Below are 25,938 nucleotides of genomic sequence, written 5' to 3'. Positions count from 1 at the left end.
ACCAGGCGAGAGCGAGATTTGGTACGTCACAATCCAGGTACGCCACCTAGTAAGCTGGAATAAACATTTGTTTTTTTGAAATGTTAGAAAATGACAGAACAATATGCAATACAATGTATGTCAGCTGGATCAAGCTTAGAATCAAAGTTTAAATCTTCAAACCCAATTCTTTTGAAATTAAGGCTTTGATCATTGTGAACATAATTTATCATTTTTCGCTGTTGGCATCAAAAAGAAAATAATTAATGAAGCGCGTTGTACTTGTTTTTAACCACTGTACCACGGCAAAGGATGACAATTGTGCAATCTACATAAACGGTTAGGTGAGGTTTAAATTCCCTAAGTTTAAAAATTCCTCCCTTCGGATGAATTCCTCGCCGGTTGGTAACCACTGAAGTAAACATTGTCACACACACACACACACACACACACACACACACACACACACACACACACACACACACACACACACACACACACACACACACACACACACACAGACACACACACACACACACACACACACACACACACACACAGACACACACACACACACAGACACACACAGACACACACACAGACACACACATACACACACACACACACACACACACACACACACACACACACACACACACACACACACACACACACACACACACACACACACACACACATGTGTTGTAATCTTGTCTAACAATGAACATGGCAAAAAGTCGATGAAGGAGGCGGTTTTTAGACAAAAAAGCGTTCCATAATAGACTGGTTGTTTTAATAATGTGTGTAATGGTGTTCAGTTTCACTAGCCTTGTTGCATTATCACCGCTATTGTGACGTTACAATCCTTTAGATGAAATTGGATGGCTATCGTCACGTTGATTGCTTTATTCACGGCAAAACGTGACAGAGTGAGGTGAGGTGTCTGTTTTACTCCTAATTCAAATTTGTCTGTATTGCATGTTTAGAGACAAGTAAAGTAAACCGTGTTTGTTTTGTTCATTGTTTAGTTTTGAATTTTGGTCTCAATTTATTTTTTTGTTACACATGACGTATAGCATGGTTTATTTTCCAAGAGTGCTTGCATCGTATGTTTGATGGTCTTGCGAAGCGTTTGGCAACACTCAATGCCCTTTGCTCATAATGAACTACCGCATATGTATTGCCTTCTGTCAGTTTCATGAAGTATTACAAATTCGGCATTCTGCTTCTAGTTGTGGGGAAGTGTGATTGAAAAAGAGCGGCCATCATCCATGCTGGGTTAGTTTGTCGTTTCGGAAAGTCGTAAATATTTTTTAGCCACAGAACAGTTTGTAGTGAGCCAAAAAATTCTTTGCCAAAGAATAAAAGAAGTCCTATTCAAAGAAATCATCTGTGTGTTTACAAACTTTTCTGTACTTGATTTTTTAATGCAGCAAAACATGCAACATTTCCAACGAAGTTTGTATCAATTGGTGTAATTTTCTGCGTGAGGTAAGACGTACTTCATGTTGTAAAGACGTCTTTATATTAATACCTACACTACACCAAACTGGTTCGTAGATTACCTCAAAACATTACGGTTTTCTTCAATCAGATTAACTTTTTAAGTTATTTATAAAATCAAAATTTATGACCATATTGATTCAATGACTTTAAAATCATGCTTTTATGTGTTTGTTAAAGTTTTGTTACATTATACACAACAATTTCCTACAGTGCAGTCAGTTTTATAGCATGAATATGCGTTCTATGCCTATGCTCTGTCTAAAAATGGTTGGTGCAGGCTAGCGGTAACTTTAAACTATATGTGTTTTATGGAGTGATTTTCAGACTAGTAAAGCAAGATGGTAAAACTAAAATTAATAGTGGCTAGGTCATCTATAAGGTGTTGCATGAATTACCAATATGTTTTATGCTACACTACCGGTGAATACCCATACAACACAACTAAAAAGAAAAAAAAAGATCTGTATCAAATGTGCATATCTTGCACACTTCGATGTGGCTTTAGGGGTTTAGGACAAGCAATGAGCTCCACTTACCTAATGTTGACTGGAATATTGCAGTAATGGACAAAAACAGTAGAAAGGGACTGAAATTATTAGAAAGAGCACATAACTAAGTTATTAAGCTTTCTGAAAAATTCGGTACGAAAATGAGTATAAACCTACACTTCCCTTAAAACTTAGGGGATATAAATAATGAGAATTAAGCTGGAAGGTTCCAACAGGATATCAGTAAAACGAAACGTGTCAGGGAAGAGGGAATAATGTGGTCCTGGCTAACTGCTGTTGGTCAATTAAACGGGACGATATTGCTGCCACTCAATTCCGAAAGTTACCAAAGTACATGTGTAGGCCTATACCTGATAACTTACAAATTTCAAACATTTTTTGTTTTTTTGTGTTGAATTTTGTTTGTTAGGAGTGTCCATCTGTTACATTTAAAATTAAATTCGAAATTTTGTTCTTGCAATAAGGTTAATTCCAAATAAAATACTCAAAACCAGTTTCACTATAGTGTGTACATATAGATTGTTTTTCAAACGTGGATGTACCATAACAGGAAAACTAGACGTGATACAGATAAACCGATTGCATTTTTGAAATCAGGGCACTAAAGTCAAAATCAGTTAAAACATTACAGACACCAGTAAAAAAATATTTTTTTGTTGCCCAGTAACCGGTCTCACATAGCTGGTGCTGCAGGCCACATTATAACAACCGACGAAACACCAGTCATGGTATCAAGAAGAACCAGATCTAACTTTCAGGCCAGGCCTTTCAACAAGGTAGTAAATTTGTATGTTATATTTTTTTGTCATGATTTTTGTCTCTCTGGGACAGAGCGACTCCCGAAGGTATTATTGCTCGGAGAATTGCTGCCCAAAGGGAGATCGGTCTGATAATAATAGGCCACCAATGATGACTTGGCTTGTAAGGTCTCTGCCATATTCCTGACATAGTCTACATGTGATAATAATGGATTCATACAACTGTTTGCAGGCATGCTGCGACAATACACATCGCATTGTCACCCATTCAAATGGAATACTGAGAGCCCGCGATTGAAAAAAAAAAATTTTGAAAGAACGAACGGGACATATTATTAAGTTTATTCTTTCCTACAGTGATTATGTCTTTGGCGGCGAAAACGAGAGAAATCCCAATATTTCGCGCCATTGCCGCCAATCCCATACCAGGTGTAGTTTGCACTTCGCCTGTGAAGGCACTGACAAAAAAAATCGCCCTTTAATAGGGCACACCATGCAAATTTCTAATCTTGCATCTGTTTAGTGTTGCGTGGAACTGAATTTTGTATAGTATAATGTTTGTAGCGCAAACATTATATAGTGCTGTGTTGTAAGCGAGCAAGAAAATAATAACAATTTATTCAACTCGAACCGGTCCGGAAAGCACCGCCCAGGTATCGATGATAGGCCATAGGGGTACACTTGGATTACAGGAAATTACAGCAAACTGTTGGTAAAAATAATAACTGCGTTTGGTTTTCCGTTGTCAGGATTTAGAAGCTGGCTTGTACTGTGAGTTTTTCAAACTTTTTCCAGCCAGTCTCAAAAAGCAATCGTTTCTAGTCGCAAATTCGTGTGTGGACATATTTTGCCACTGGAATATATGAAGCCAGAGACTTGCAAAAGTAGGCTGCAACGCAATTAAAACCGAACTGTAATGAAATCAACTATCTGCAACTTTTCAGCCTGGTGAAGGTTTTTAGTTCAATTTGGTTGCTATACCTTTCTTCACCAATGCGACCTATACCCATGCTTAACCATTACGAAAGTAAATATTTAGACCTTTAAATAATTGTATTCGAATAAAACGTGTCAAGTATTTGTATTCATGAATAGTTGACCAAAAAACAACAACATGTAATTCGAATACTATTCGAATAAACCTATAAGCATGTATTCGTATTCATGAATACTTACGTCATATTTGAGATGTAGCTATTCGAATTATTGGTTTCAGTTATTTGTATTCACGAATTGTTCAATTGTTGTAAGAAGCAAACGATTTGAATGCACCGATTTGGGTATTTGTCAGGGTTGCCAGGTGGCCTAAAAATCGGACAAAAAACGATATATAGGCCTAATTTCACTTGCCGTGTCCGACGCCTAAAAATCATTATAGGGCATTTAGTTTTTTGTCCTAATATGTCCGAATTTTGCTGATTGAATAACTTTTTGTCTTCTTCCTATTTTTTGAAGGTTGCAAACCTTTTTTACGACAAAACGTGGTTTAAAAGTGCAACTTGTTTTGGTTAGTACCTTGTTTATGACAATAACACACAATTGTCAGCCAGTGAATGTTTAGCCATTGTTGTGTACAATGCAATTGTATTGTAATAAATGGTTATCTAAGGTGATATGAAGCAACAAGTTGACGAAACATTTTTTAAACGTTGCGAAACCAATGATGAACGCTACAGCAACGTGTTGAAATTACCAACTAAATACTATTTCAAACATATCGTTTTTTTCGAACATGGGAAGTTCGTTGGGCTTTAAGTTTGGATTTCAGTTCTTGTGGTTGCACGCATAAGTGACGTCATATTTTACGTCCACCACTTTGCATTTGTGTAAAACTCGGCGCTTATGAGTTTAGGGAACGTAAACGCACAAAAAATGGCAGTTGGCACCTCGATATTGATACCTTGGAATTATACGCTCTCGTTTTTTTTGTCCTAAAATGTCCGATTTTCAGACAAATACTGTCCGAATCCAGCCGACAGTAGCCTACCTGGCAACCCTGGTATTTGTAATTGCGCAAAACAAAGGAAAAATTAATTTGTAAAAATGTAAGGCAACGAGCTTTGTTTTGTCAAATTAGCTGAACTGATTTAAATCTCTGTCATATAAATTTCCCCAAATGTACACATGTTTGCTTTCAAAACATGCTTCACCTGTCATGTGCTGAGAACAACCTAATGTTGCAAACTTTGTAACACAATAACATTTATGTAACGTCACAATCAAAGTTCTATATGTGTCAATGTTTCGTAACATAAACAAAAACTTGTCAAATCAGGTCACATTCACTGCCAAATCGAATTGTATTCGAATCTATTTGGCAAAAATATGTGGCAACATATTCTCGACTCCTAGTGTGGAGGTAATCGACAATTCGAATTGTATTCGTAAAATTCCAGTTATGTATTTGATTTTACTAATCTTACGTTGCCAAAGGCTAACAACAATTCGAATTGTATTCGTGAAAATGTAGTAATGTATTCGATTTCATGAATTGTTACGTTGCCAAAGGCCGACAACAATTCGAATTGTATTCGTAAAAAATTATCGTGTATTCGAATTTGCAAATTCTTAGGTTGGCAAGGACCTACAAAAATTCGAATTGTATTCGAATGAATTTACTCAAGCTTTTGTATTCGTGAATTGTTAGTTCAAAAGTTAACATAAACTATTTGAATTGTATTCATGAACTCTCGAACGAAAGCCAAAATCTTTCGAATTTAGCACGAAGGTAACAAAACCTGTATTCGAATGCATTCGAATGACGAATACGAATGGCCCATGTCTGATTGCAAGTACTCAAAGCCCAACAAACTTTCCATAGAATGCAACGTTCGTCAAAATTAGAAGAAAACGATATGTCTGAAATAATATTTAGTTTATTACAACACATTTGCATTGTACACAACAATGGTCAAACGTTCACTGGCAGACAACTATGTGTTTGACGTCATAAGCCCAAAGAGAAGAGAGAGAAAATTGTTTCAAATCTTAATTTTTTTTCAGATTTGACAATATTTCTCACGATGTCGCTATAAACTAACCAAAATATCCACGGTGGCCGCCACCGTGTTTTACAAACCCAAGGTGGCCCTTTCAGGATAGGCGCAAAAATAACAAGTGTGTGTCGTTTGTGTTGTCAGTCCCGGGGGAAACCCCTAATGGTAGTGTTTGTATCTTTGTATACGTCAGACAGACTGGTTGCCATGTTGTTATTTTTTTCAAAAAAAGGAACTCAAGTTTTACTGATTTTTTTGCCTTTTAGTTTTAAGAACAAATTTACTTGGCACTGAAAATAGAGTAGTTTTTTGATGTCATAAAGACTGATGCATGCACCTTGGAAGAAACCTGGTGCAATTAATGTTTTTTTTTATTTTCTTGTTTAAAAATTTGTTGGTTTTATTTTTCTGTGGTAACATTTATGTATTATTTAAGATCAATTTGCATGACATCAGTTACTTTAAATGTCTTTTGTAGTACTTATGTCCAGATTGAAACTTCTGTTTGTTTTTTACATGAAAACTTTTTAGTTTTATTTTCAGTTTCACTTTTTGTTAGTTTAGTGTAACAGAAGGATGTATAAAACTTTTATTGTGTTGTATGTTCTTTTCACATCATTGCACCATTTCTGTGAATCTACTAAAATACCCACATACAAGCACCCTACCATTTCCAAACAACTATGCTTTCAATGCCCACCTGGCTACCGACTTGAAAGTGTGGGGATTGAAGCAAAAAAGTGTCCAACTACTCCCATGGGTGAACCCTCTTTTCCCAACTGTATACAATGTCCAGAAGACTACTATTCCGAACAGTAAGTAATTCTAAACTAATACATTTAGCTTCTTTTTAGGTAATTTCAGCATGAAAACCACTAAATCAGTCGCTGTATTTTATTTGTTTTACAAAAGCAACTGCATTTCGCTTTTATTAAGCATCATTAATGTCTGAAAATAAAGATATAGTCAAGTGGGGTAAAAAAAACAATTTTTTTGAAACTTTGTTGCCAAACTTTTATTTTAGGCAACAAAAGGTCAGTTTTTCTTCCCAACGAAGCTGATAGGACTACTTTTATAGTTATGTGACAAGTTTTTGAGTTTACTAAAAAACAAAAAAAATATTTGACAAAAACTGTTGTTCTTTTTTAACCCGAAAAAGGTACAAAAAAAACAATGTCGGGGTAAAAAAAAACAAGTGGACATTAGGACCATTTAAAAAAAATAAGTGGCAGTTGGAACTTCAATTCAATTATATGAACTTAATAAACCATCTTAAAGTCAAAGATAAGACATAAATTTCATTAATAACTCTGTTACAATAAATAAGACAAAAAAACATGAGCCACATAAAATTCTTTGTTTTCGAAATTTTACAAACCAAACTTACAGCAGTTGGTAAACTGTTTGTAAATTAATAAAACACTTTCAAATTGGTGCTAAGACTTTCCATGGCTTTGTACCTTTATTGCACTGCATTTATTGCCTTTGATTGCCCTTGTCTTTTTTGTCATTTACCATTCTTTTGTTGGTATCCAACTAGGTTTAAATGGAGCTCACCCACTTGCTGACCGGTCATGTAACCTAAAACCTTATTGAAATAAAGTTTAATTTTCTACCCCAAACTGCTTGAATTACCACATAATGATTTGATAACCTCTTTTTCTTACTTTGTAGCATTTTTCTTTAGGCCTGGATCCCAATTTGTACTTTTAGCTATACAGGTATACTTTTTGGTAAAAATTCTTCCAAAACCGGGCCCCAAACCAATTTTATACAATTTTGGTTTAAGTACATGTTTTATAGGCTTTCTTTTTTATTTTCTAAACTTCCAGGTGACAAATAAAAATGTTTGGGCAAAAAAATTTTTTGGGGTGCCAAAAATACATAGTTTTTTTATTACCCCATTCCTATAGAACCGTTTTGGGTAAAAACGAACAACAAGATATCTGAAAAAATTTAGAAGCTAGCCATGTGGAGTATTTTTTGTTTAATAGATCATAGTTATGACACAACACAGAACAAAGGTTATTGACACCAAAGTTGTAATAAAAAATCTGCAGGAAAGTTTCTAAAGGTTTTTTTTTTAACATACGAATTTTACTACTGTTGTTTCAACCTGCAGAACATTGCCTAGAAACAAAATCTGAGAATGGTTTATGGCTTATTTTTTAGGCAGAGAATAAATACATCCTATGAAAAAGAAAGCATTTTAAAAAAAATTTTGGTTTAGCTGTGAGGGTATTGTGTTTTTTTTACCCCAACTTCAGCAAATTTTTTTTTACCCCATTTGACTATATTTAAGAAAATAATAAAACCAATAAATCGTTTAATGAACGTGGACCGTCACAGTCTTTTGCTTTGTGAGATAGGAGATTTCATTAATAAAAAAAGATTTACTAGCTCCTTTTTAAAATGAAATTTGAATTATTTCTAATAACTCTGACGAGCCAGGAACTAAACTTAAAATATTTTTGGCACTGTTTTTTACCAAATATTTTTCTTTTTTGTATACTGCCTCCTTGTTAAGCAGATTATGTATAATAGTGTTAGACCTATGCAAAGATTAAATTAATGTGCTGTTTGTAGTGGTTAAAGAAATAAATGCACACATATAAATGTTAGTTCATTCTTGAAGTATTGCAGAGATAGAAAGAGAGGAAGCATTAATTTTATTTATGTGTTATGTGATTTTACAAACATAGGATTCCTAATGAATAAATTATAAGTCCATGAAGGGAAGGACTTACATTGAGCACAAATACAATCATTCGCCACTTTCTGGGCATATTATTGAACTTAAACTGTTTGTTAATGATAAAAGTTTACTCACAAAAACTATGCCTTTTTTGCTGAGGATATTTTGTGTTGAATAAGAGTGGCAAGAATAAATAAAGCTCTGTTCTAAAAGCATCGAATCAAACTTGTAGATCACTGCTGTTTCTGGTCAGTATCCTCTGCAAAAGTTCGTAAACTTTCAAAGCCTGACAAGGACAAACATATTTGTTTTAAAAACAGTACAACAAAACATTGCTTTTCTTTTTGTAAATAGGTGGAACACATTGCACTACTGCAGGGAACAAGACCCATGTACAAAACCATATCAGTTTGTTCTTTACCATGGTAGACAGACACAGCCTAACATAGTAAGATTTGTGATTGATTACCATGTTCTTGTCAAATAAAAGTGTAACCAAAATTTTTGCATTTGAAATTTGACAAGGTAAGACATAGGGTAGTTGCACAATTATACCAATGATAATATGCTGTTTTAATCACTAAATAGCTATATTGCACATAGGATTATCATTTTAATTTGAAGTATTTTGTCTATTTTGATCTAGTGTGGATGCATACATGGATTTGTTGACGAACACAACTGTAAGCCACCAAACACAATACAATTTCAACAAAACACTCAAATGAGCAGACAACATGATATACCCACTCCACTTACTACTCAAAGTTTATCTGAAAGTATGTTTTATTCATATGGGTTCCTTTTTATGAAGGGAATACATGTTTTTTCCCTTATTTATCTCCAAAATGATTTTGTGGCACCCTACTTACATGACAAATAGGCACCATAAGTTTTAATATCATAAACTCCAGTCAACCCATTTGTATAGGCCTGCTTGTGGTCCCAACTGCCAAAAAAAAATGGAATTGCAATTAAACAAGCAGCTCAACAGCAGACTCACTGTGAGCACAACACATTTAAGAGTTGCCTACCCACTGAGGATAAAAATGTGAAACAAACAAACAAATATACTATTTTCAGGATCTTTAAATGAAAGTGTACTTTATTTGTTTTCCTTGAAGTAAAGTGTCTGCTTGTGTTTAGAAAAAATATTGCAATGTTTTACAACCATAAATTGGGAAATAACTAAAAAAGTTTTCTGACTAAACATGTTTTAATATTGTTTTATTTTTCAATAGGGGATAATGTTAATGAACCTGAAGTTAACTTGCTCATCTCGATAGGAGTTTGTGTTGCTTTTGTGATGATATGTCTTATCTTGGCTATACGGTTGTATATTGTGTCACATCAGAACGGTATGTGGAAAAAATTATGGTGCATATAAGTCCTGTCTTAAGTTTAGTTCTCTATCTTACCTAAACATGTGCTTTTTGTTTCATGTATTTATAAATGCGTACTAAACTATGTAACATAGGCACTTGTCTAAATACATGTTGATTATTTACATTAAAAATGACCAATACCAGTGGATCCTAACATATATTTTTTACTTAAAGTACTGTACATAATACGACAGGTTTTGTGATGTTTACTGTAATACTAATGATTTTGTATTATCAGAAGCCAAAAGAGAGCATTGCAAAGCTAATGGAAAATTTAGAAAAGATGTATTCAAAGAAGGTGAATGATTTTATCATAAAATGTTTGACAAACTCAAATTAAATTTGCTGGTAGAAATAGTTATGGTGGAATGTTCTGTGTTTTCATTTTATCTTGAAGATGTAGTTGCAGCTTAAATATATTTAGAACGATTTATTGTATCTATGTGCTGTACCTGCAATGGTCAAAATTTGTGGTAATATGTTGGTTTTCTGAAAGTAGTTTTAACTGTTTGAAGCGGCTATTTTGAGGCAAGTAACATCTAAAAATGTTGAATGTATTTTTAACATTAGTTGTGATATTTTTTGTAATATATCTGGAATCTATTTAATTCCATGTAGCATTAAAAAGGCAATGTTTAGCATGCAATATAATTTTCAGATTAAATTCACCTGTTGGCCCAAAGTATTTTTAACTTAATGTATTTTTATTTTTCATTATTGGGCAGCTGCAAAACATGTGGAACAGAATTTATCACCAGTATACATTCAAGACTTTTTGAGAAATGGACTAGATTTTGACCAAAATGTAATTCAGCGCATTACACAAGCAGGTTTGACTTGTTTGCAACTGTACTGACTAGACTGGGACATATTTAAAAAAATATTTTTGTCACAGATAATGGACAGCATGCAAAAATAATAATGAATGCCATAGAACATTGGAAAGGACAGAAACCTGGTACGAATGTTGATGACCTAATTTCAGCATTAGAGGATAGCGGTCTGCAGGCAATTGCAAACGAAGTCAAAGAATTGGTAAGAAGACCACATGATGCTGATAATGGTGATCGAGAATCATTGGTGTAATGGCATTTGCAAAGTAAACACTTTAAAAGTGTGTGATCTTTGTCACCTCGGGTTTACATGGAGAGACGGACAAGGCCATGTTACATCAGATCTTAGGTGGGACCACAACCACCTTTAAACGTACAAAGAAAATTTGCCAACGACAAGCTCTGTTTCAAGTCCGTGAATGGTTATTCCAAGGCAAAAAATTCCGCACGTTGACAAGAACAGGTTGACAAAACACTGATATTGTTCCTGATGACGTATGGCGCAATACTAGGCCTACCGTACATCCTCATTTTGGAGGATATGTCCTTTTTTTAACAAAAAACAAGTTGTTCTCCCAGGACAATAAAAAGTGTCCAAATGTCTTGAAACAGCCAACATTACATCGTCAGCTTATCTTTTAAAGAAATATGGGTGCATTTTGCACAGCACTTTTGTTAAAATACAACCTTGAGTTAGTGTGATAAACGTTAAACTTCATCCAAATTATTCTGTAGCAATTGACTGCAAAAAAAAACATGTAATATCTTCTGCTCTTATTTTTTGGCCTTAAAAGTATTCAATTCAAAAACCTTGAAAGTAAAAGTAGCTTTTTTGAATCTTTTTAACCATGTGTCATCGTTTGTGTTGATGGAAAAATAGTAGGCCTACGCAATACCCATGCCAAAAATTAAATCCACAAGCTTGCGGGTAAAAATTAGATTTTGGGTACCTTTGTATCAGGCTCACATAATTTTGTGTTGTGTGGGGTGGTGTGTCAGATGTATTTTTCATGTGCTAGATTTGCTTTATTTTCTACCACATTTAAAGACATGGTACGTGAAAACAACCACCCTCTCTAAATCAATTGACCCTAATCTTCCTTTACTGACTCTGATCTTCATCTTGTTTCCGCTGTTTTATAGATGGATAAATTATGTTTTTGTTTTCTCCACTGTTTTGTTTATGCAATATTTTGTTTTAGTTCTGTTTTTTCACAGAATAGATGTGCAGTTTAAAGTTGACTGTCAAGTGACTACTTTTTCGGTGCTAGCATTTTTATGGGTCCCCTTCCCTGAAGGGGACACATATTGTTTTTGTCTATATATATTTTTTTTTCTTTTTTTCTTTCTAACGCGCATTTGTTCCCACGTTTTGGTCAAGAAAGAATGGTTCAAACTTTTTCAAATTTACACACATTACAGATATTGGTCTAAAGATGGTCCATGTGAATTTTGACTCCGTTTGATCCCTCGGTTCACCCACAGCCCCCCAAAACGTAAAATTTTTAACGCGGATTTGTTCCCACGTTTTGATCAAGAATGAATGGTTCAAACTTTTTCATATTTACACACATTATAGATATTGGTCTAAAGATGGTCCATGTGAATTTTGACCCCGTTTGATCCCTCAGTTCACCCACAGCCCCCCAAAACGTGAATTTTTTAACGCAGATTTGTTCCCACGTTTTGGTCAAGAAAGAATGGTTCAAACTTTTTCAAATTTACACTTATTATAGATATTGGTCAAAAGATGGTCCATGTGAATTTTGACCCCGTTTGACCCCTCGGTTCACCCACAGCCCCCCAAAACGTGAAATTTTTAAAACGGCTATACTTGCTAAAGCAGATGTTTCTGGAGTTTCATACTTTTTGATTGGTACATTGCAGCGTATTTTAAACTAAAACTATTTTGTAACTTGAAGTTGTATATATCCATTTTCACCCCTTTACCCCCAAATATTTGTTTGTTTGTTCACATGTTATTGAGGCCAGAAATACAAGACTTAACCTGTTGAAATTTTTAACAGCTGTGGATAGGGTGCTCCTTGTTGGCTGGTAAAAATGCAGTGCAATCGGCTCAGTAATAGTAAAAATATGTTTTTACATGCTGTCTTCTGTCATATTTGTGCTCGCTCAGTGCACAGCTGACGCAATGGGAGTGATTGACGATAGTGGCACATGGAAAAAATGCCTCTGCTTCACGCATGAACGCAGTCGTCACTTGACCATTTTCTCACTGGTTGGAATTAAGATGATACGGTGTTAGTGATATTGCGCTGTAAACGTTAACGCTGCTGGGTCACGGCAGGGACAGGCGATGCGTATGACGTCATGACCGTATTTGCCTGTCGTTCAGTGCACAGCTGACGCAATGGGAGTGATTGACCATAGTGGCGCATAGAAAAAAATGCCTCTGCTTCACGCATGAACGCAGTCGTTACGTGACCATTTTCTCAGTCAGATAGAAGTCTTGTTTACGATTTAGGCGGGTGAATGCAGCGGGAGTGCTCAGCTTGACGTCCGGACCGACGTTTTATGAGGCAGTCGTGTCGGTGATTAGAAATCAACTGTTTTTGCGCAGCTATGCTATGTCGTTTTATTAAGTTATCAAGCACATTTTAAGTTTTGGAAAATTGTGTTTAAAAACTGACCTTGAACGACAATATCAAGGTCAAAGCATGAGAATAAATTGAAAGTATTTTTCCTGTTCCTATTGACTGTTTTTTGTAATTATATGACAATAATGATGCAAAAACAATACGGGCAAAACTTTTTGGGTTAAGGCTAAAGTTGGTTAAGCTTGTCCTTAGGAATCTAAAAATAACCAGGGTGTTTGTTTACCATAAATCCACACAAACGCGCGTGTGGGGACCCATTCGTTTTTGCTTGCAAAAACAATCATATGTGTAGATCAAATGATGTGTATAGTAAATTGGTAAATATCTAACAGTGATTGTGCCCTATTTTTACTGTTACCAAATCGCATATGCATATGTGTGGGGACCCATTAGATTATGCTTGCAGAAACAATTAGGTTATAAAGTGCCAGGAAAAAGATAGGGACCCAATGAAATGTAGGTGCCAAATATATATCCATTATAAATATAGTAAATGGATATGTGATACATAGTTAAATATGATGTAGTATATAAACTGGCAATATATTTTCGAAAAACACTATTCTAGTTTATGGTATGACATTGTTACGTTTTTTACAAGCATGTTTTATTCATATATGCGACAAACGCTTTATCTTCTAATTTGTCTGTTTTTAAAAAAAATAAATGCTTAATGTGCCCAAATAATGCATGCATTTCAAAAAGCTTTGTCTGTTCAAAATTGAACAAAGCTCTTGTATTGCATGTAGCCTACTAATGTGTGCAGGTTGGTCTAATAATTTCCGTTATGATGTTTTACGGATTTTAGAGGAATAGTTACGCCAGAGGTGCTTAACCAAGGGGAATTTACTTTCGAAGGATAAAATAGGCAACATTTTGTTAGGTACTTATCTTGGAGGTGACATTTTAGCGTTTCGTAAAATGCGGCTTGCGGACAATCTTTGACTACAACTACGCAAATGGGTTTAGTTTAAAATGAACAACTTAAAATTGATTCGCACTTAAACGCTTTAAAACACTAGATTTGTGGACTTTTGATACAAGATCGGGTCTCAATTTATGTGTGGCCAGGTACAGTCGTTGCTCAAATACATGAAAAATTTAACTCGGGATTACTTTTGTATTTGTTGTGCAAGCAACACAATATCACACAAACTCATCTTCCAAGAAAAAACAAAAACGCCATTTCAGAAGTTGGCGCGATTTACAAACATCGCTGCTGCCAAAAGTTACATCAGTATATCAGTACAAGTTACTCGACTAGTGTTCCGATATACTGGGATTGTTTCCCCGCACGATAGCCACCAACAGCTGCTTGAACTGGCCGCTCGTGTGTCCCTTGATTTTTGATTCTAGAGTTTTGTTGTAGCGAATTTCAAATTCGTGCTTGATATCAGCCAGATCAGTCTGCAAGAAGGCAAGAGCATGTTAAATGTAGTTTCGGTTTTTTAGTAATTTGATCGGATATTAATTACCCTATGCATGTGAATGTACCGTTTTAGTCCACAGTTCTAAGTTTAGTGTAGCCTAATGTTTTTGTGTTGATTTTCAACTAAAAATAATCTTTTATAAATCAAAAATCATTTTTAAATCATAGGCCCATTCAAGGCGTTATACCGAAACAAGCAGGTTTTCCAAGCAAGTGATTCGAATTCACGACAGGGGTCTTTCCGGGACTCGCGCTTTACCTACTTAGCTTCACCCCAACTCTAGTTTCTAACCATCTTTTTAGTCGGAGTTCACTAATAACAAGTGACGTTATTGCATAAGTTGTGCTTTAGGACTTTTCTTCGGGACTCTTTAGGCGTGCTTTAATGGCATGCTTTTCGGATATGGGCACACAATTTAACATTTGCATTGAGTACTTTTATTAACAATGTGCTAAAGGTTTTGAAAAAGTCCGAAATGCCAAGACACTCGTTGGTCTTGCTGATAACTAGATTATGTCAAAAAACTGTAAAAAGCAAAACTTCGAACGGACAGAAAATAAAATAGTTAACGTACCTCTGCTCTACTGACAATTATTCTAATAAGCGTATCGTCATTGGTTGAAATCCCATCCAAACTTTTCCAAAGTCGTTCGGCCAAAAACCCTTGGACAGACTGCGAGCATTTTGCTGCGCTTTTAAGTGCCCACGTGGTGTCGCCGTGAAATTCTGTTTCCATTAAAGTGGTAATTGGTTCCCCTGTTATCTGCAAAAAAGTATTTAGAGACAGTTTATTTTAAACACTTTTTTGTGGAAAAAAAGCTGGAACAATATATTAAAAAATAAGTAGATTAACACCGGTGTTGTTATGAATTACCGACGTTTCGAGGTCCCATACGAGATGCCTTTATCAGGATAAACTGCTGGAAGCGCAATGCTCGTTTATACATTATGTCTGGCAGCAACAGCTGATGTAACGAGTGTTGTTTCTTTATAAATGGTGCGCCTAATCGAAGTTCTTCAAAAGTTGATAACATTGAAGCTTACCCCCTCGTAAGCTTCGAACGTTGCTTTGATCTGTTTAAAGTTTTCTCCGCAACAAAATCCGATGATGTCGAACCTCGGTGTTTCTGTGCCGCGGTATTGAGTAAAGGTCGTGTGGATTTCGTTTGCGACTTCGCGTGCTTTATCATGGTCGACGATGCCGAAGTTTTTTCGTTTCGTCTGAACAAATTACCAGTTTACAACTAGCTTTACTAACTAGTACTTATCTAACTTACAATTAAAACCTGAACTTTATCGTTCGTTAAAAACAGTTCAGCATGACTGCAGGCCATGTCAAGCCAAGGAAACAAGGAAAGAATGTCCAGCTACACTTTGCTTCATTTACATTACGTCTAATACATGTACAAGTATTTGGCCGGAGTAATATTTACATGCTTTGTAGCAGCAGCATATTTTTTGGGCTGCCATATGCCACAGAATCATTGGACATACAACTTAATCTCAAATGTTTAACATACCGTGTTGCGTTTCTCATACTAAAGAGTAATGTCATCTCACGACGCATTCAAGAGGAGTTTGTTGAGGTAGGTTGCATGTCCATTAAAGCACAACAATACATAAAAGTTGATTTCATTTTACTTAAAGCGAGTTGTAGACCTATTTCGAAGCTTCCCATAAATTTGTCACACACCGCTAAGTGGGTCCATGTTACGACCCGGAGATGTAATGTGAACTCATAAAAGCAGTTCGTGTTGTCAGCGCTTTAAAATATTTATGTTCAAAACCAAGCCAAAGGGTCCGATCAGCACTTTTACTTTATTAAAAATAGTTTATTAACGTTTGGGATTGGTTTGGGATTATGCGTATGTACGTTTGGGATTATGCGTATGTATACTTCTCGACTTTCTGGCATCTTTTGAACATAAATTTTGTGCGTTAGAAAAAATAGCAACAAAAAACAGTTTTGTATTATAAGCTAATTTGTACGCTGCAGAGATTACTCACAAATCCAACGTAGCAAAATCTACGTTGTCTTTAAAAGTAAAAGTTTTGTGATAAAATCTCTTTGAGAAGACTTGTTTTGAAAAGATTGACCACCAGGCTATATTTAATAAGACGCAAATACATCAATAGTTCGATTTGATGTGTGTGGAATTGTTTTAGTTTGACGTTTCTTATTCAACATCTGTCCATTCCATTTTCCTGCCTGATGTTCGATTTCCTCGTAAGAAAAAAGGTAAAACCATGTGCGATTGTGCGGGCATCGATATGTCATGTGCGGGCATCGATATTTTACCTTCCAGGATAAAATTGTTTTGCGGCAGGGGCAAAAAAATAAAGCAAATGAAATAGTATTTGGCTTGGGTTGCGCCGCCACGCTAGTTAGTATCGATTCGAAGGGCGAGTGATTGAAAGTCGCTGGTAACACGGCGTCGATTTGACGGGCTGCGCAAACATGTTTCCATCTGTTGATTCGCACGCTACAAGTACCACATCAAGATGGAGGTAAACATTGTAGCTCACTGAAGATTTTAATTCGAAGGCAACCCTTTTACCACAATCAGCATACATTTTGCTGTATTTTTTTTGTCACAGGGTATTGGTAGATTTGGGGAAAAAGTTGGAACCCTTACTGTAGTGTTTAAAACCTTCACTGCAAACAATCCTAAATACAGTTGTCTCCGGATTGTATGTTTAGGTTCTCAAACCAATGTAAGATGATGTGGCTTTTCAAATGAATGCATACAAAAAATAGTCATGTTTGTTTTTAATTATTGCCCTTCAGGCTCGATTACTTTAAAAACCAGTAAAGTTTTGTGGTTTCTCACAATTTTGTTCAGCGGGTTTGACAAGTTTTCTCAAGCGTTCAAATATTGTTTACTTACACGACACATCGAGTAAACAAACTTTCGGAAATCTCCACTGGTGTCATCCGCCACGTCGTCCTCCAGGGAAACTCGATACTTGCGTTGATATTCTTTGCGAATGTGAATCATTTCTTCGGCGGTCTTGGTCAGTAAAATTTCAACAAGGCTCTGAGAAAAAATCCAAAAAAGCACTAAAGCTAAAAAGTAAAATAATTCGGCACCAATTTTAATAAACAAAATGTTGTTTCTGGGTTCCCTATGGGCGTGAGGTAATAAGACCAAATTAAAATGAAAACCGTGTTTTAAAAATGTGTGAACGTTGGGCGAAAATTTATTCCGTTTAGTCAACTAGCGAGAAACGTTTGTTATTTCAGGGTGCTTGATCAAGCATTGAGTAAGACACGTACAACTTAAAATACATTATTTGAGGTATCTGTTATTTTCCGAAATTCCATTGTTCCTTAAACGTACGTGCTCAGCCAAGCATTAAAAATGTTGATTAACGAAGTCTAGGTCCAATTAACCCTTCAGCATCGATCAAGCTTAAGCAACATGACTTTTATTTAGCGTCACGAAATTGTTACACAAGTCACCAAACGCTTAAAGCGTTGTACATTAATTAATTATTTATTGCTTACAAAAGTTAACAGCCGCTTTGGCCTTATTGAAGGGAAGGCATTCATATGTAACCTTACATGCGTTTAAACCTGTGCTGTATATAGAATAAATATTTTCTCTAATGTCGATGTTTTAAGGATATGATGTCAAAACATTTAATAAGGATGTGTTATCAAAACATTTTGTCAACCAATTCTCCTGTAACGAAATAGGAAATCCGCAGTGGTGCGTTAAAGTAAGCCGGAACGGTTCCGGTAAAAACGACGATCTTGGTCGCAAATTGACTAAAAATCTATCAAGACTTTTTAATAGTCTTTCTATTCCCGTTATAATCGCTGTAATCTTTTGTCTCAATGTCGTTTCGACTGTGGTAACCATTTTGTGCAGTCATTTCTTTGTTACATTTTTGCTGGAATTGCCGGTCGTAATTCACAAATACAGGACCGTTATTCTACTGTATTTGTGTAATGTTAAACGAACGAACATTTTAGGAAAAGCAAAAATTGTCCCGTTTTTGCATTTTAAACGCACCTAAATGGAATGTGAGGCGAAGTCCAGCACAGACCAATAAGTTTTGCAAGATTATACTAGCAGAAAGACACAGATCATGACCTCAGTAAGCTAGTTTACTTGACTCACTTTCGCCGCCTACTAACAACAAAATACATTTACAATAAAAAAATAGACTTGTTTTGCTGCTTGACACTTTTCCTTCAGCAAAACAAGTTTGATCATATAAACATTACTTTTCAAGTCCGTGTATAGTGTTCTTAAAACAAGTTTGTTTGTTGCAAAACAACTAATTTAAATGTTGACAGCAAAAGCAGTGGAATTTTTCTGTGTGTTATTTGATCACCGAAAATTGTACAAAAACACGTAAAAGTCCGCGTCCCTGGAGTGCACGAATCCCGACTTAATTGAGGACGACTGAATTGAAAGCACCCCCCTCATATATTATTGATGTGATAAAATATTTAGACGTTCTGTTCAACTTTCCCCAGACACTCACTTCGTCGCGTTATGACCTATTAAAAATCGATGTCATTTTCGCATAAAGTCGTCTAAATAGAATGAATTTTGTAGGAAAAGTTTTATGTAAGCCATATTAGGTTGGCGTATCGAAATAAATCGTGCGGCAAAAACCACTTCATACGTGACGATGGAAATCAGTCAGGCACAAACTACAACACATTTTTGCACGTATGGAAAGATCTTGAGCACAATATTGAACCCAGTGACCTTTCAGGCGCTTTGGCAGGAGACAACGTGCAGAGTGCAATTAATCGCAAGAGCAACCTTAAATCCGAAGGTTAATGCCGCTGCCATCTTACGTTGGCGTCACATTGAAAGCACTTGTCCAGATTTTGTCCTTTAATTCTTTGCTAAACTGTCGCTGCGCCCTGCGTAATGGAACAATAAATTGCGTTCGTATTTATCGTTTATCCTGATGTGCTCAGGTGACTTGGTTAAATATGTAATTTCCAATTTTATTGAATTCTAACTGTTGCCAAATAAATTTCAGTGTAGCCACATGCGTGCGTGGCTTGATCAGAGCAATATTGTATGCACAAACAGTTTTTTTTATAATCGGTCAATCCCTATGCCGCTATTAGAAATATAAGCAAAACGAAACGGTTTTTTGTGGCAAGCTAAATTTCTTAAGTTCGGTGCATTACGTGTAATTTTCTTGTTTGCAATTAGGTAACGAGTCGAAACGCAAAATTGAAGTGAAGGTCAACTGTTCTTAATTGTTAATTGCTCACCTTTTCATCTGTTCCGAGGCCTTTAACAGAGGCCTTAAGGCAAGTTGCATCAAACTCAGCAGGTGTCATGAAAAGCGATTGGAGCAACTGCTTAAAGTCGAAAGAAAGACGAATTCGAAGTTCCGATTTAAATTCCTTCACCAAATCCTGCAACAAGAAAACAAAAGACTCCGATTATTTGCCTTTCTCAAAACTATTCACCAGCTTGAACATGTCGAAACAAAATCCGTTCAAAAATGCGTTTTTCTGGTATCAATTTTGGACCTTTTAATTTCCAGACAGTGCTGTCAGTTTTACAGACCTTATATTTTCCGAAAATGCCCATTTTTTTGTGTTAAGGTTATTGGTCCTATCATCGTTTGTTTTAATACTTTGCCTGATAAAAAACTTACTTTGTGGTAGTATTTAAAAAAGTCGTGTTTAATTTGTTGCCGCTGGCGGTTGCTGCATGATGACACAACATCGACGATAGTATGCTCATCTGTACCTGTTTAAACGTTTAAAACATAAGTAATTCATGGACAAAAACTGAATAAATGACGTGGGAATGTCAATACTCCTGCACCTTCAGCTACGTAGTTTAACGACAGAAACAGTGTCTGTGCATCAATGCATCCAAACCACTTATGCATGTTAAGTATGTAGTTTACGCAACCCTCCATTTTACAACAGGTCTGAGGGTCTAAAGCGGCCCGCGGGCCAAATGCGGCCCTTGATTAAAGGTTGTGATGCCAGCAAAGACGTTTGGATTCCAAATGTTCTAGAAACGAGTCAAACTATTATATATTTTTTGATAGATTTATGCACCCGATGCTATTTTTCGGCGACTTATGTGGCTAGAATCAAATGCGAATTTTACTTGTAGTTAAGCATATTTGGTAAGCAACAAAGTAAAATCACCTTGTGTTATGCACAGGTGCGGCCCGCGTTTAAATTTTGGCAATTGTATTTGGCCCCACAGTAACAAAGGTTGCACACCCCTGGTCTAAAGCATCAAGGCAAATTATTTTAAACGAGGAACCTATATCGGATAAAACTCGATGAAAATAGCTGAAAAATGGCACTTGCCCGTGCTTGCCAATTGTTTAGCGAACGTCTCGCTTGGTCCCAAAGGAAATAGTGATCTGAGCGATTTAGTACTTTTTGCAATGTCGAATCGGTATACCCCGTTTACCCCTTTCGTTCAGGTCGCTGTCCCCGAATTTAGATTGACACGGTGTTGGCGACTTGGCGGTTTCAGTACGGTCGAGTCTAATGCAAACTGATACATGTTTGGTAAAGTAAAAACGATACGTTTTGCTTCGGGACAAGTTCCCTGGCGTTGCGATATAGTATTTAATAATGGGTTTAATCAAATTTGCACAAATACTAATGCTGAAGATTGGCACACACTTTGCCAACAGTATGGTTCCTTAATTTGCCTTGCCTAGCGCCAAACCACAGTGAGCCAAACACACGGCTATTCTCTCGTTTTACCTAATCTCCATAGGTAAAGCCTTGCTAGAATTATATTGCCTTTTAAAATCTCTGGTGTCCCTGCAATGAGATTAATGATGGATTAAAGGAGTTACGCTGGCTCCTGTATGTTTGTTACGCGGAATAACCTGAAATCTCCCGAGAAATTATCTGTCACTTCAGGGAATATAATGTTCGTAAGCACCAGTCGTAGGGTGTATAGTAATTAAAAAAGATTGAAGATCATCTATGTCGATCATACTGAATACGTGTCAAGTGGGCTGGCCACGTAACCACATTTGAACCGAATGTAACAGCTGTATTATGATCAACTTGACAAAAAGTGACAGCCTAACAAAAACCATATGTTTAAGAGTATAAAACAAAAGTAAAATTAAAAGAAGTCTACGTGTTAATGTAAATTCGTTTTTTTTCTACCTATGCCATCCACAGCTTTCCATAATCGGTTTGCTTGTTCCGTTGGATCCAAATTTTCTGCATCGCTGATCGTTCCAGCACGCAAAGTCATTGTGGCTCAGTGCGCGTAACCACAAAAAACTCCCTAAGACTGGCTACCTGCAAAACTTTACATACCGGCAGTAAAGGTAGTTTTAGCACATAAGCTAGTTTGCCAACTGAAGGAAAATTTCAGCAAATGACAGTATAACTCCTATACATATAAACTTAACAGAAGTATGTCTCCTCCAAACACATAGCATAAATTGAAAGATTTTTAAAATTATACTACGCCAGTTAATTTTCGGATTTTAGTATAAGCCCTAAAATTGCAGGAAACCATAGTCCAACATAGGCTACAGTGAACGTGTCGCTTTGTTGCAGTTCCCGCTGGCAACTGTTTTCAACATTATACCCACTTCAAATAACAAAGACGTTTCCATCCGCGTTTGATAAATCTGCTTTTTAACGGCAAATAACACAACACCAAGGCCGCATGAAGCCATAACATTCCTGGGGTTACAATCGATTGATTCCAGCAAACACGGTGTCACACAATGGCCTTTGTTATCAATAGAAATTGTTGTTTGATTGATTTAGTGTGTTGTGACATGCCGTTACAGTGTCAAAAATTGAATAACGATTTCTGATGGTATAAAATCGACCCCAAGATTGGGTGCAGTTTCATAATCCATAAAATTCAAAAAAAAAGAAAAAGACATACGAGGAATAATCAACTTCGTCTGTTTATATTGGGTCATGTTATATGACATGGACTTTTTGACATTAGCCAAGGTAATATGTTTAGAGTGTTGCGCAGGCTCAACGCCATATCAAGCATTTGGTATGGAAGCGGTTGAAAATCAAATTAAATACCACAGCATATGTACGAGAAGTACTTGAGGTAAAGTCTGTCATATGCAGGGTTTACCAGGTACGGTAATATTGTTGTGTCTATGTTTAGCACAAATTGCGGAATTATCTAAATTCTAAGCAACAAAAGACTGTTCTAAAAACAAATTAGGTCTATATCCAACAAAAAGTTTCTGTTACCTAACTGTAAAACTAATAAACCAACCCACAAAAACAACCTTTGCAATATTTCGTTCGCAACCCTTTTGTTCGAAGTACATTTTTTGCTTTCATAATCGAATGTGACATTTCAAGATGTCAAACCTTAAGTATGACTAGCTTCTAATCTATTCTAACACTATCGCAGGCACAAATATTTGCTTTGGTGGACTAGTAGACGGTCGAAAAGCAACTTCTTCACAACAGCGAGCGAATAATGCTGTCAGCAACTGTCTGTAGTACTAGAGAAGAAATTACATCACCTACGCCTTAAAATGCCCTTTTTCTCGCCTGTGTAGCAGGTGACTGTCGGCTTCCGAAATGATACGATTACAACGCAATAAAACGTAAGCTATAAGTAGTATTTGTTGGCATTTTAAACCTAGTGCAGCTCCACTTTTGACCTTTGGGTGAAGGATCGACAAACATATAGGCAAGGACCGCACTAAAAAACACTACTGCTTTTAAACTATTTTTAGACGTTTTGTGGAAACTCTACCGAATGCTGAGGAAAACAGTTTGGCAAAAAATCACTTTCTCCCCAAGACAACTCAACCACAATGACACAAAACAACATAATGTTCCAATGTGTTTTATGTCGATTTGTGGTAAAGACGCGCAAATAGATATTTTGACTGCGGTTGAAGAATCAGATCACCTTCAATCGTTTGGCGGTCGATCAATAGGCTTACTGCAAACACACAATACATGCAGAGATGTACATTGACAGAAGGCGAAACCAAATCGATTCATTACAAGTGAAGGCGTAAAAGGGAAACAATAAGATATCTGATTTAGTGCAGGTCGAAATGCAAGGCCAAAATTTAACCACATAAATATTAACGTCGATTTTGTCTCATTCTATACCTGAAAAGTGACAAATTATTGCAACAAACCTAACTAAAAACTAAGCTGGCGTTGTCTGATGTATTATTCTTTCGCTGCCTATGACCCTTTACAAGGCGTCAAAATTCAAAGCAGTGATGTGAACAAAAGAATAAAATACATACATCTGAACTCTGTTTTAGGCAGACTGTGGTCTACGTTCAACCAATCCCGACAAAATGCAGTAATGAGGTATCTTATGTAACCATTGAAAAGGATAGTATGTCGCTATGACGTAAGCAAGTGGTTTAAATTTTGTATCGAAACAATGGGTTTGGTAATCGATTTTAGTACAGCGTCAATCAAGTTATAGCATTGCTTACGTGTCATAACGATATCTTAATGATTCGGTGCTGTCCATTTATCTTTTAATCAATAATTTCGGGTTGCAATTATCAAATTCGACGTGATTCGAAAATTTTTGGCATGTGAAATTCAATAGTTTGTCTTGTGTTTTGTGTAGATGCATGTCTTAGCCAGGCGCCAACTTTGGGTTTGTAAAGCACGGTGGCCGCCACCGTGGAAATTTTGGTTTGTTTGTAGCGGTATAGTATAAAACATCGTAAAGACCGAGAAAAATAACAAACGATTTTACTTTTGAAGAAGTGTGCTGGCGAAAAAAGCAACAAAAACACTACAACCTGTTTTGGTTAGGGCGTTGTTCATGACGCCATTTTTGACCATGATTGTGTACAATTCCATTGTGCTGCTATAAATGGTTATTTCGGGACTAGAACAGTGGTTCTTAACCTTTTTGGTGCGGTTTCCCATTAAAGTAAATCAAGTTCAAATTTCCCCCTCTGTTATTTTATAATAATGTTTTGTGCCAAACATTAACAAAAAAATATTCTTTAATCGAAATAATTTTGTGAAGCGATTTGGTCGGGACCTTTAAAGGTATGCTGTGATTTTATTTAGTTTGATTAGTGATTTCTTGAGAAAGTAATATCGTGTGGAATTTTGAAAAATCTCAGGTGTTTGCATTAGTCATTTATTGCATCACAATCAACAGATCAAATGCATTTATTCGCGAACAATAAGAAAGTCATTGATACTTTTAGTAATGTCTGTGACGTAACAAACGATGTTTGGATTTTTATGCGCCTTGCAAAACTAGATGTAGTTAATCTTACATGTTGTTGCGGAAAATATTGTATTAAATTAACTTTCAACCCACGGGCCCGAGTTTGGTGACTTCTGATTCACATAATTCCCCTCTTACCGGTTAAGAACCACTGGACTAGGAAATAGGCGCCGAGTAAGCGGTGGCGAGGTGGCGCCGCCACCTTGGGTTTGTAAAGCACGGTGGCGGCCACCGTGGATATTTTGATTTCTTTGTAGCGGTATAATATCGTAACATCTGACGAAATTTGGGAATAATTTTGCTTTTAAACAAGTATGCTGGCATAAAAGCAACAAAACTGCAACCTGTTTTGGTTAGTGCTTTATGACGTCAAACACACAATTGTTGGCAGTGAATGTATGGCCTGTATTGTGTATTTGTGTATAATGCGATTGTACTGTAATAAATCGTTCTTTTAGGTGATACAAGAGCAACAACTTGACGAAACATTTTCTAAACGTTGCTAAACCAATAATAACGTTAAAGCAATGTGTTTCAAATGAACATTAGTTTAAAAAATTTTGGCAAACGTTGCATTCTATTGAAAGTTTATTGTGCTTTGAGTTGGAGCTCGTTTGGTTCCACGCATTAGTGCAAAAAAGTGACGTCATAATTTACGTCCGCCACCTTGCAGTTTTGTAAAACTCGGCGCCTATGCTGCATGGTTACAGCAGTGTTTCCTCCAGTCTTACGACAAGGGTGCATAGCGTTTCGCCTTTCGGGCTCATCATTAATTCTCAAAAACTAACGGCCGCCACTGTGTCCACTGGTACCAAATAACGATTGACTGCTCGATATGACCATCCAGATGAGTTTATATTAAGGTAAGCCACGGTTACCAGGTTTTATAAACATGTATATAGCCGCATGTGTGGGTTGATGTTTTGCAACCATTTGTCAAATAAAACAGAAATTAATTTTTTGAAGGGTGTACTGATGACAGGGTTGGAAAATTTCACACGAGCTGTTACCCTCTTCACCCCAAGAA

The 25,938-nt window shown here is 36.2% G+C and overlaps 2 protein-coding genes across 3 annotated transcripts; one reads left to right on the top strand and one right to left on the bottom strand.

Annotated features, from left to right (window-relative positions):
- Nucleotides 1-6,260: 6,260 nt before the first annotated feature.
- LOC145204485 (uncharacterized) lies at nt 6,261-13,366 on the top strand. The gene is made up of 7 exons (XM_080077054.1): nt 6,261-6,563; nt 8,798-8,891; nt 9,090-9,222; nt 9,685-9,801; nt 10,067-10,126; nt 10,554-10,658; nt 10,724-13,366. The coding sequence occupies exons 1-7, from the start codon at nt 6,325-6,327 to the stop codon at nt 10,912-10,914; spliced, it is 939 nt and encodes a 312-aa protein (XP_079933180.1). The 5' UTR covers nt 6,261-6,324; the 3' UTR covers nt 10,915-13,366.
- Nucleotides 13,367-14,385: 1,019 nt separating this feature from the next.
- On the bottom strand, nt 14,386-22,697 carry LOC145204484 (annexin A13-like). 2 transcript variants are annotated; one of them, XM_080077053.1, is made up of 7 exons: nt 21,854-22,697; nt 20,353-20,447; nt 19,961-20,107; nt 17,598-17,747; nt 15,754-15,930; nt 15,284-15,472; nt 14,386-14,686 (listed from the first exon to the last, which is right to left on the bottom strand). In XM_080077053.1, exons 1-7 carry the CDS (start codon nt 21,942-21,944, stop codon nt 14,540-14,542), a joined length of 996 nt encoding a protein of 331 aa, XP_079933179.1. In that variant the 5' UTR covers nt 21,945-22,697; the 3' UTR covers nt 14,386-14,539. The 2 variants fall into 2 exon arrangements, with proteins under 2 accessions (XP_079933179.1, XP_079933178.1); XM_080077052.1 differs by lacking the exon at nt 21,854-22,697 and adding an exon at nt 20,526-20,637.
- Nucleotides 22,698-25,938: the final 3,241 nt, after the last annotated feature.

This window comes from Phallusia mammillata, chromosome 8, assembly GCF_965637545.1.
Source record: "Phallusia mammillata chromosome 8, kaPhaMamm4.hap1.1, whole genome shotgun sequence".
Classification (NCBI taxonomy): Eukaryota; Metazoa; Chordata; class Ascidiacea; order Phlebobranchia; family Ascidiidae; genus Phallusia; species Phallusia mammillata.
Note: the sequence above shows the minus strand (reverse complement) of the source record. Positions and strands in the feature narration are given on the sequence as shown.